Source organism: Gymnodraco acuticeps, unplaced genomic scaffold (genome assembly GCF_902827175.1).
Source record: "Gymnodraco acuticeps unplaced genomic scaffold, fGymAcu1.1, whole genome shotgun sequence".
In the NCBI taxonomy this organism is placed as follows: domain Eukaryota; kingdom Metazoa; phylum Chordata; class Actinopteri; order Perciformes; family Bathydraconidae; genus Gymnodraco; species Gymnodraco acuticeps.
In genome coordinates, this window is record NW_022991441.1 from 45,104 (window position 1) to 57,172 (window position 12,069).

Genomic DNA, 12,069 nt, shown 5'->3' on the forward strand with positions numbered 1-12,069 from the left:
CAGCTGGGATAGTCACCGCATCAAGAAAACCGAAACACACCCCGGCTAAGAAAGGTCCATATGAAACTGGACGCCATATTGGCTCCTTGTATACCTTCCATTCAGTAAAGTGAAGGTCTATTTGAGCCTGAATGGCCGCGCAATGTACGCAGTAACATTTGCCCTTTCTGTCAGGGTAAGACACGCCCCTTTATCTCTATATGTTAGCAAGGATACCCAATCAGATTTGAGTGCTTGCTTAAATGACAGTACACTTGACCAATCAGAGGCGTGGATTTTGACAGAAGGGGCGGGAGAAAGGCGTGTCTGTGGAGGCCTAGGGTGTCGCCGTGGTGGCTCCCATTCGAAGGCGACGGCGGTCGTCTATGGTATATTTCAGCAGTAATCTCTCCAGAAAAAAAGGGCGAAATAACTCCGAGCAGGCAGTGAATTTACGTTGAGATTTTTCTTTTCAAATTCTTCTCGGTTGAGCTTGTGGCAGAGCTCTGTAATGACGGGGTGTGCCGAGAATTTGAATTAGCTCGCCGTTAGTTTGAAGAAGGAGTGAGTCGGGGGTAGAGCGAGAGAGAGGAGCCATTTTGTCCCGACTGTGTGGGAGAAAAGAAAGAGTGGAAAAGAGGAATCACACGGAAGGATATCCTTATTTTTTCTGTTTCTGTTCTCATGCTGTAAAGGGGGAGAAAAAACAGTCGGGCTTGGGATATATATATAACTTCTTGGACACGGTATTAGTGGTGGTGGTATTTAGCCGACTAGCTTGCCAAGCTAATCAACACATCCCAGATTGTTAACAAGAGAACAGTTTGGCTAAGGAGCTGGCTTTAGACTGCACACAAGCGTGCTAGGGGAATATATACATATTTTTTTGTATCTTATCTGGGGTAATCACAAGCTGTGTTTCAATGGCGAAGAAGACTTACGACTTGCTGTTCAAGCTGCTTCTGATCGGGGACTCGGGCGTGGGGAAGACCTGTGTTCTGTTCCGCTTCTCTGACGACGCCTTCAACACCACCTTCATCTCCACCATAGGTAAGAAGATACTGCATGATGTGTTGCTACAGTGTTTACTTTGTATTGTCATACCATCCCCTTCTGACAGCTGGTAGACTCGTCTGACTTTCTCCTGGACATATTTGGTTAGCCAGTAATGCTATCGGCATGTTAGCTCCTCTCCACACAGGCCTCTCCTCTACTAGTGCCGCTTTATTAGCTCCTAGCTATACCCCCAGCTAACTGTGCTACTTTTAATAACAAAACATGGTTGTTATGTTTGTTTAGCAAGCCAAAAATGCCGAGTATAACCGGTTTATGTGCCAGAGGAATTGCTGTCATGGCACTTGACCCAGTGGCTAGTTAGCTAACTAGGCTAGCATTGAGTAGCAGTACAGGCAGGGCCGTGCTACTGTTACAAAAACAGTATCTCAATATTACTGACAGACGTTTAGATCTTAATATAATCACAGGTAACTCTATGGATTTCCCCCCTGTCATGAATCATACCAAAAAAGTCAACACATATTTAGAGCTTTGTTCAGAATGATATATGACACACAAGTAAAGTCCCTCAAAACCACCGATCATTACTTGTTAAGACAATTTACTAAAATGAAAGTAGCAATTTCATAATATACATTTACTATGTTACTGGTAAGAATCCTGATTACAAAAGTAGGTAGAAGTAAAAATGCTTTATGAGTGAATTAGGTTAGTTTTTTGGTTTCAAGATGGCTCTGTTTTAGATAATGTTTTATTAATATGTAGGCAATACTTTAAGAAGATCACATTATTTTTACACATCGCCAGCCTTACTGTAGATGTCAAATAATTGTAGTGGATTGAAAAGTAAATATTTCCCCTCTGATGTGTAGTGGAAAATAAGTATGAAGAAGCTGACACTGGTACTGAAAAATACTCAAGTACCTCTAACATACTTTTCTAGAACTGCTCCATAGAGAACTATAAACAATTCACCATGGTGGCATAATCAGCTTTCTTTCTCTGTACTCTAGCATGCTTCCGACATCACGCTCACATGAGTCAAATGTCAAACTGTGTCAAATCCCTTCAAGGCCCCAGTGAAGGTTTCATTTACTGCTGTTGCTTAAGAGCAGTGCTGAGTAACATAAGATGTGTTTGCAATGCACTGGCTTTATATGCTTAATCTTTTGGACTAGCTTTAATTTCAAGCCCATCTTTTCTTAACTTGAAGGGTTGACCACTTTTCAGGACTGCATAATAACAGTGTTCCCAGTAACATCTAGGCCAGATGAGATGTGTCAAGGTGCAGCAGTAAACAACCACTCTGTTGCAAAGCTTGCTGTCACATGTTGATGTTTTGTCATCAGCATATAGTGTTTGTGTTTTATTATGCTCTCAAGATGTAGTCATAGTTAAAGCCATTGGGTTTCTGCCAGTTCTGAGAGATGTGTGTCATGGTCAGATGCAGATTTACAGGTTGTTCTGCAGTCAAAGACCTTTAGTGACCTTTGCTCCTCGCAGCATTACTTCCCTGCCAAGTTTGGTTTCAAGTGTATCAATACCTGTAAGTGTTTGTAGGTATTTCTGTTACCTACGTTTCGGAAAAACTCTATCCACACCCAAAACATTCGAATAAACGCCAAACTATAATTACGGATAACATTATTGACCCTTCTAAAATGTTTGTGTAGGTGTTAATTATAAACATGCTTTCTTTCTTGTTGAGTTCTTCCAAAAACTCTGGTAAACATAGGGCATTTAACTTTGACGTAAGTTAACAAGTTGTTATTATTAAGACCTAGGAGATAAGTCTGGCACAATACTGACATTCAGGCAACATAATTCTCCTGGTGTCAGGATGTGAGCTGACAGTTGTCCCCTTTTTAAAAACTACCACAGTCATAATCCTCTGTCTCAGCTTGTATTCAAAACAAAGTAACCTGCAACGTGATGAGAAGTTAAGGAAATGGAAAATATAATAATCTCTCAGCACATCATGGTTGTCAGAGAGCACTGGTTTTAAACAATATACATGAACTAAGTGAGAATAATGTGATATTACTCATTCTCAGAGGTACTTTATTATACCATGCCTTCCAAGTATCTTTGATCATCTCATTGTTATCATCTAATACTCCTAATTATATCCTTGAGGTGACATCTTCAGATTGCTGTTGTTGACTATCACCAAGTCAAAGAAAAGCATCAAATACTCAACATTTTTTTAGTTTCTGTGCTTAAAAAATTGTGTAATCAACCAATTTTCTATCGGTCAACCATTTCGTCTGGCTCTTATTATCAGTGTTAAGTTGCACTTGTGACCTCAACATATATGAACTTCTTCGAGCTTTGGACAAATGTCAACACAAGCCCTTTGGTGTGTGCTGCTATATACTTAGAGGGTACGTCCTTTTCCCCCAGTATTTTGTTCGCTACGATGTTAATGTTTTGGCAGACACCACTTTATGATCAGTAGATGCACCAAACGACTTAAGGGTGACGTGTCATGCTTTTCCGGTTATTACCCGTCCCCTTGTGTGTTATGAAGGTTTTTATGCATGTAAATAGTGTGCAGTCAAAACCCTCAAAGTACACCATGTAGCGAGTAAAACTCTAACACAGAAAATACCTCCCCAAAACGCCTCGTTGGAGATACGTCACTGTCCATTTGATTCTTCCGGGTACATCATGATGTCATGTCGTCCCCGGAACGAAATGGGCCAATCCGTAGAGCCGTTACGTTACGTCCGCGGAGCCGTTACGTTAAGACCCATTCTCTCTGCAGACCCGTTCTCTCTGCAGACCCGTTCTCTCTGCAGACCCGTTCTCTCTGCAGACCCGTTCTCTCTACAGACCCGTTCTCTCTACAGACCCGTTCTCTCTGCAGACCCATTCTCTCTGCAGACCCGTTCTCTCTGCAGACCCGTTCTCTCTACAGACCCGTTCTCTCTACAGACCCGTTCTCTCTGCAGACCCATTCTCTCTACAGACCCATTCTCTCTACAGACCCGTTCTCTCTGCAGACCCATTCTCTCTACAGACCCATTCTCTCTACAGACCCGTTCTCTCTACAGACCCATTCTCTCTACAGACCCGTTCTCTCTGCAGACCCGTTCTCTCTGCAGACCCGTTCTCTCTGCAGACCCGTTCTCTCTGCAGACCCGTTCTCTCTGCAGACCCGTTCTCTCTGCAGACCCGTTCTCTCTGCAGACCCATTCTCTCTGCAGACCCATTCTCTCTGCAGACCCATTCTCTCTGCAGACCCGTTCTCTCTGCAGACCCGTTCTCACAGCGTTTACCAACCTTTTTCTTTCTCAATATCAAGCCACACTTATTGTTTTTACTTCGGCTGTGACTTTGTGTGTGCTCAGGGTGAGTTTGGCTGTGTTTCGCTGTGTATCGCTAAACAAGGAAATCACACCTCCACGGAGCTCAGCGCGATTCACAACGTCCCGACTGGTCCCGACCAATCGGAGCACACTGGGCTCACAGGGAGGGGGGGGGGCAAGAGCTGCAACGAGCCGTTTAGTGGAGAGAGTGAATACACGTAGTTCACAGAGATGCTGTATGAAAAACAATGTGAGTTTGGAACATTGAACATTATAAATCTATTCTAGTAGACCTCAACAATGGAATTATGATCAGTGGAAATGGCCATGACATGGGACCTTTAAGTTAATGCACTGTATTGCAGAAAGTACAAAATGTACAGTCCGAAGTTTGCAAAGACTCTGCCTCCCTTCCTTTTTTTGAAAAGCCCTTCTACATAAATCTGTTGCAGCCCTTCGTGTCCGAACTGGAAAGTGTTATCAGAGCCAGAACTTTGCTGAGCAGAACCAGGACGTCATGTGAAACAGGAGTGTGGTCTTCTTCTGACACAGTACTCATACCTTTGGAGACACAGATGCACAGCTGCTTCTCAAAATACCCCCGCTGGAAAACCCCTCTCACTCATCATCCTTATTTCCAATCCCTCGCTGCCCTTGCTCCTTGTTTATTTAAGGTTATTATTGCACATTAAGAGTGCGGAATATGTATGAGGTTGCGATCTGAAATCTCCTTTCACAACACATGATTAATTTAGCATGGAAACTGGCGATCGCTGCAGTGGAATTCAGACTTGGGGAAGGAATGGTTCCTCCGGGATAAAAAAAAAAGAAGAGAGCCAACCATAAACCATGCATTCTCTGTTTAAGACGTCCAAGTGGATTGTCATTCGCTTCAGTTGAAGAATGCCCGTCTTTCCAGTGATTGGGTAAACATGGGATTGCACAATGTACATCTTTTCTTGTGAACTTGCCAGTGCACCTCACTGGGAGGAAGAATCGTTTCACTCCTTGATCAGAAGACCTAAACATTACGTCAATCCCTGCTGAGCTTGATTTTTTGGAACTTTTAGTACATCTGTCAAGACCACTTACCTCTTTTTAGGGCTGCACGATATTGAAAAAAACTGACATTGCGATATTTTCTTCCCCTGCGATATATATATAGCGTTTTTTTTAACTATATTTAACCGGATGAAGGATTTTAGTCACGGACGTCTGGATCTTAACTGGTTGACTCATCATACCTTAAGTCATGATCCAACATGTCATGATAATGCATGTTGCTTACCCTCAAATAAGGGGGTTCATCTGTGAATGAAGAAGAGAAGAACCTTTTTGTATCCAAATAGTTCCAGATGTTGCTTTTCTTTTTGGAAGTAAATCTTAATTCTCTTCGGTATTGTCCTCCTGTGCCTCGCTCATTTTGTACCGGTGTTTTGATGGTCTGCAAAGTAGCGGGGCGGGGCCTGCTGTGATCTGATGGAGAATGATTGTGATTGGTGGTTTGCTGTGTCACTCACTCAAGTACCCCTGACATGAGAGCCGCACACGTTTTCCTTTTGTAGCAAGCAGCAAAATAATTGTAACATGACGTGTTTGAGTTAATTTACCTACTTAATATCGAACGTCCTAAAAAAAGAAAATGAATAAAATCGCACGTCCCTGCGATGTGAATATCGCCATGACACGATATATCGTTCAGCCCTACCCATTTTACATGACTTGTGAATTGCTCGTGTTAGAGTTTGAGGTCAGATATAAATGTCAGCATAGTGAGTTGTGTCCGATCTGCAGAAATCTTTCTCTACTTTTTGATTTGATATCCTTCTGTCCTTCCTCCCTCTCTCTGGGGAGTGCATATTATTTAGTGAGTCACTCATTGGCAGCCACTTCCTTCATTATCGTATGGACCTGCTCCACCTAGAGAACAGCTGTTTCTTGGGACTTTTTAACCGACCACAATCTCTGAAAAGAGCTGAACTGAAAGCTCACCATTTAACTGGGAAACTCTTGGCCATCAAGTTCAAACGGTCGTGAATCACTGGTTTGAATTTAGCTTCCTCTAGAGCTCTACAATCGTGACAAAGACTATAATCCAACTAAAGCTGGCTAAATATTATGATCACGATAATTCAACAGTTTGTGTGCACTTTGCTTTTTCACCTTGTAATTTAACTTTTTAGCTGCAACTAGAAGTTAGGAGTCTTTTCTAAGGTTACAAATAATGATCGTTTTTTAAGTGTTTTGATCATTTCCCACTTACGTTACTTTCGAGCATTTACTGCGACCAGCTTTTCGAATGAGGCTTTTCTTTGGACTTTATGATAGTAAACTGAATATATTAGGCTTTTGGACTGTTGTTTTGCAAAACCAGCATTTTGAAAATATCATTTATGGCTCTGGGAAACTGGGATTAATGAATTTGTCAAAAAATACATCTGCAGATTAATCTAAGGAGTAGCCGTAAATCTTTCATACAAGCACATCACAATTTGTCTTGAGCCCAAAGTGACGTCTTCACGGCACTTATTATTTGATAGGCCACATCTACTCCCAAAGTTAATAGATAACAAGTAGGTTGCAATATGAACCAGTTTGCCAAGAAAGACCTGATGGCAGTCAGCTTTATAAAAGGAAATGCAGCAAAGCGTTAAATAATCCAGCCCAAATGGAAAGGGAAATGAGTTTCCACATTAAAAAAACATGCACACGTAGACAAAACTGCTCCCTGTCCTCTTACTAGCAACACTTCAACCAAAAATAAAAGTAAATTAAAACGCTTAAAATATACAAAATACTGCGAATCTAACCAAAATAATCTTAGTACAGGTTTTACAGTAACACGGTTTCTGTGTTACATGCAAACACATGGTCGCTGTCTCGGCTAGGGATGCTCCGGTCACCAATTTTGGGGCTGATCGCTGGAATCAGTATCGGCCGCTCCGATCGAGTGGGCGGGGCCTATGGGGATCTTCCATTTAAAGTGATGTTTAAAACTCAGCTAATGGGGCTCATTCACTGGAGCTTCCACAAACAACAACCAACATAATTATTACATTCAAATGAAGTACATTATTCAAGTTTACATTAACTTTGGAGAATAACACGGGAGAAATCTCTCTCTCTCTCTCTCTCTCTCTGTCTCTCTCTCTCTCTCTCTCTCTCTCTCTCTCTCTCTCTCTCTCTCTCTCCTGGCAGCCCGTCAGTATCTCATGCAGCTCGCTGATCCAGTAATGAGTGACCCGACAGTGAAGAATATATGTATAACTAGTTTAGTTCCAGAGGTAGATCAAATAGCTAAGTGTGTGTGTGTTGCTCCGCTCACCGGTCCGTCACAGCGGACAGAGCTGCAGGATTTCTGCTTCACACACGTTGCATACCGCTATTTTATTGTCATTTTCCGACACCTTAAAATACTGCCAGACCGGTGAAGCCATTTTGGCGAGCTTGTTTTGCCGCGCACAGAGAAAAGTGTCATGTATTTTACGTCATCATTTTACGTCATGCGATCAGCTCTCGCGATCGGCATTTTTAGAGAGCCCCGATCGATCGGCAGAGAGTGAGTATCGGCCGATATCGATCGGAGCATCCCTAGTTTCGGTGTTAACCTGATTTTTATGTGTGTGTGTGTGTAACTATTGTTATCCAGTTGCATATAGGCTGGAGGTGTGGGCATGGCGCTGCAGAATCAGGAAGAGATAATGTTTTTGTCCCCCAGATGGAAACCCTTTCCATTTCCCTCTCCTCCTACAGTCTGTGATTTCATGATTATCGGTTTAGTGCCAAAGTCTGTTTTTAAAAACCCTAATTTCTGCTATTCACACACGACCCATTGTCATCGCTACATGTGTTTATTCATGTGTGCTGATTCATGTGTGCTGATTGGTCTTCTTTTTTGTTCACAGGAATAGATTTCAAGATCAAAACTGTTGAACTACAAGGAAAGAAGATTAAACTACAGATCTGGTGAGTTATTGGACACAGTTAAGGTTCTGTGTTAATCATCTTTGAATTCAACCTCTTTAGTTTTGGCCTTGTTACATGACAGGGAAACAGCTGTTTGACTAACCTCCCTGAAGCCCAGAAATATGCTCCAACAGGAAATGATCATCCGTCCATCGGGAGCTATCATTGAAATCCACTTCAGCTAATTTTCTTTAAATGAAATTACTAATATTTAACCTGTAGTGAGGTTTGGTATGATTGCAAATAGGAATGCAGTTAACAATTATTTGGATTTTCTAGTAATCTTGCATTATTTATTGTTGCCTTATTGAATGTAGCTGGATATGATATTAGCTTACAAGTAGGGATGGGTATCGTTTGAAATGTATCGATTCCGGTTCTGCTTATCGATTCCGGTTCTTATCGATTCCCCGTTTCGATTCCAAAATTGTAAAATAAAGAGGTCAAACGTTTAGATAACAAAAATATATTTATTCTTAAAAGCTTTAACTGAAATTGTTACTAAAAAATATACATGCAATACAAATGTATTGCACAATAGCTGTGCTTTATTTTAACTGAGCTATGCCTGTGGCAAGCTATTAACAGGCATTACACTGTGCCTTTTCTTTTTCTTTTTTAGTGTAGTGGAGCCTCACTTCAGAGTGTTTACCGCGACCTATCTTTGGTGTTATGAAGTGACTGAGCTCGTGAAATGTCTACGGGAGGGCGGGGGAGCATCGCTGCGGGGCAACTGTGGACCTCTGTCGCCTGTTAGCGCAACTTACATGATGCCGTTTAAAAAAAATGAAGGGCGGTGCCTGCCGTCAGCGTACCGAGCCGGCCGTCAACGGCCCGCTGACGACCGGCCGTTCTGTGATTCTCCAGGTCCGCCCTGTATTCCACCGGGTCACCGCGGTGCAGACGGACCCGCTGGAATACAGGGTCTACCGCGTTTAGGAACCGTTAAGCAGAACCGAAATTGTGTATTTTGTATGGGTACCCGGTACCCGGCATTTTCTTATCGGTTCTCATCTGGAACCGAGTTTCGGTTCCCAACCCTACTTACAAGAAACCTTTAAATTATTCCATGAGCTGAATAGTTCTGATCCTAAAAGTCTCTGTAGCCGCTGTGAGCTGTACGTAAATACAATTTCACAGGGATATCTCTTACCAAATGTAGATTGTAAAATAGTTTACAGGCTTATAAAAATCACAAGCCGACATGATTGTAATATGACCTGAAACGTGATCACATTTGGACCCACGCAGTCCTTTTAACCTCTGTTTCACTTTCTGTCCACATGACACTTTATCCTCTTCCTGTCTTGGCACATTATGTCTGGATATAATATTCACTGTAAAGCCTAAACACTCAGAGACGTGGTAATGCTCAAACGGTTCAATAAAATGTAACTTTCGCACTGCCAGCTTTTCTTTCCAACGTCATGGTTTGCTTTGCTCCTGGGCTTCCTCTCGTGTCTGTGTGGCAGCAGCGGTGAATACATACTGGCACGGTCACATGGAAAGAAACATGTCAAAGTTGTCAGGTGTGTGAAGGTCACGCTCAGCCTGCGGAGGAATTTTTATTTAGTTTGACCAAGTTCAGCAATGCATTAACAATACTTTTACTGCTCAGTCACAATTGTGCTAAGGATTGAAATACTGTAGCTTGTATCTGCCTCTTTTCAAAGACCTAACAAAAGGCATTATCATTTATTTGACAGATACTTTATGATGGTATGTTACTGGCACCATAATAGTCAAATGTTCACAACTCAGAGAAGATCAGATAAAGGGTAATGTACACTAAATCATATTATTAAATACTGTTGGTGGTGTTTTTTGGCTTCAACAAAACCTTTTCCCTTTGCTAGTGACGTATGATGTGATTTGTATCCATGGAAAGTAAGAAATCACCGCATCTTGGAGCAGCATTTCTGTCAATCTGCAGATATTTTATCGCCATTTTCTGCTACGATTCAGTGGAAATCTGACTTTCAGAACCGTTTGTTGTTTGGGATAAAGGTTGGAATTAAAACAAGAAAAACTGAACACAATTATAAATAAAATGTGTGTGTGTGTAGGGACACAGCGGGCCAGGAGCGGTTCCACACCATCACCACCTCCTACTACAGAGGAGCCATGGGCATCATGCTGGTCTACGACATCACCAACGCCAAGAGCTTCGAAAACATCAGCAAATGGCTGCGCAACATCGACGAGGTAAAACCAAAACACACTTTCTCTCTGAACTCTGAGCCCTCGAAAGCTTATCAGGGATGTTAACAGGATGCTTTGTGTTGCCACTCCTTCTTCATCTATTGTTTTTTATCTTTGGCATAATGACAAAGTAACTTAAACACTGAGGGAATGACGCCAACATGCTAACTGTGAGCTGAGTGTGACTAAATGACCTCAGCTGAAACATATGTGTGTTTCCTTCTGGCGCTCTGGGAGCAGCAGAACTGTTTCACATGTGAATATCAGTGGAACCAGGAATTCAACAACAAATGTTCTGCTTAGCTTTCAGAAAGAGAAAGATGGCATGATGGCCCAGTAAAGATAATTATGTCACGATACACTCGTCACACGATCTAAACAATTTACAATTAAAAGTGTATTTCTATACGTTCAGAAATCAGGAAGTTGGAGTTGATAATAGGGAACTTTAATATATCTGAAACTCAAGTTTGTTGTTACTATGCCACGATATTTGACGTTCTTGTCCAAAAACATTGACATTGGATGACTTACGGGCAATTTAATTTCTTATAAGCTATACTTTCTGCCCTCCTGCTTCCATCAATAGTCTGTATTAATATATAAATACACATTTCCCCACAAAAGGACGATTTCTGTTACATTTACACGTCACCCCCATAAAGTAGCAATGATTTTTCATCCATATCCCCTCTACATGTAGTTGAACACAACCAGACTATTAAAACATTGATTTGCAACCTCAAGACAGCTGCAGTATTTTCTAATGTTGTTTATCCAGGTGTGTGCTAGGGCTGCAACAAACGACTAATTTGATCATCGATTAATGAAACGAGTAATCGATTATTCGGATCGTTAAGGTTTTACGGTACTACTACTTGTATCGATACCGCTTATCGATCCGGTCTTTTAACGGTACTCTTATCGGTTCTTTCGGAGAGAAAGAAGGTAAATTAACTAAACACATTGTGAACAAAACTAACATTGCTTTTTATTTAAATAAAATAAATAATATTTCACATCAAAAGAAACAACAATGTTTTAACAAATCGTATTAAATAATCTGATGACAGACTGTAAACAGAATAGCTGAAACTTTAACAAAATAAATACCTCAGTTTCCTCTAATCATTAACCCATGTTTGTATAATGTAGTTAACTGCGTGTGTTGCTGCTAGCATACATAACACCTGACGTGGAAACGTTCCTCGTGGATGGGGCTACAGAGCTGCTAGAAAGACAGTCGAACCCGGTGCATTCCTCCGTCTGGATGTGGAGCACTTTTGCTAAATGTTTAGACACATTGCTCGTGTTACCGCCCTTACGCTAAACTCTTATTGCACTTTAGGCAACGAGCATTGTCCGCATGGAGACGGGTAAAGTTTAACCACCTCGGAGCGCTTCTCTCCGCCATCTCCTCCGTGTGTGTGTGTTGCTGCATGTAGCAGCTGCGTGTGTGTAAACTGCCCCGCCCCCTCGCACACAGACGGGAGAGAGATCTCTCGTCTGGATTGGAAAGATCGAAAATACATCATAGAAGCATCTTGCAGTCTTTTTGCATATTGGAAACGGAGTTGGCGACAGCAAGACTGCG

The 12,069-nt window shown here is 41.8% G+C and overlaps 1 protein-coding gene across 1 annotated transcript; it reads left to right on the plus strand.

The window, feature by feature from the left end:
- Positions 1-325: 325 nt before the first annotated feature.
- rab10 (RAB10, member RAS oncogene family) lies at positions 326-10,478 on the plus strand (the record flags this gene model as incomplete). Its single annotated transcript, XM_034196293.1, is given in 3 exon segments — positions 326-1,029; positions 8,213-8,273; positions 10,340-10,478. Coding segments are annotated over 3 exon segments (327 nt in total), but the record flags the coding sequence as incomplete, so codon positions are not given.
- Positions 10,479-12,069: the final 1,591 nt, after the last annotated feature.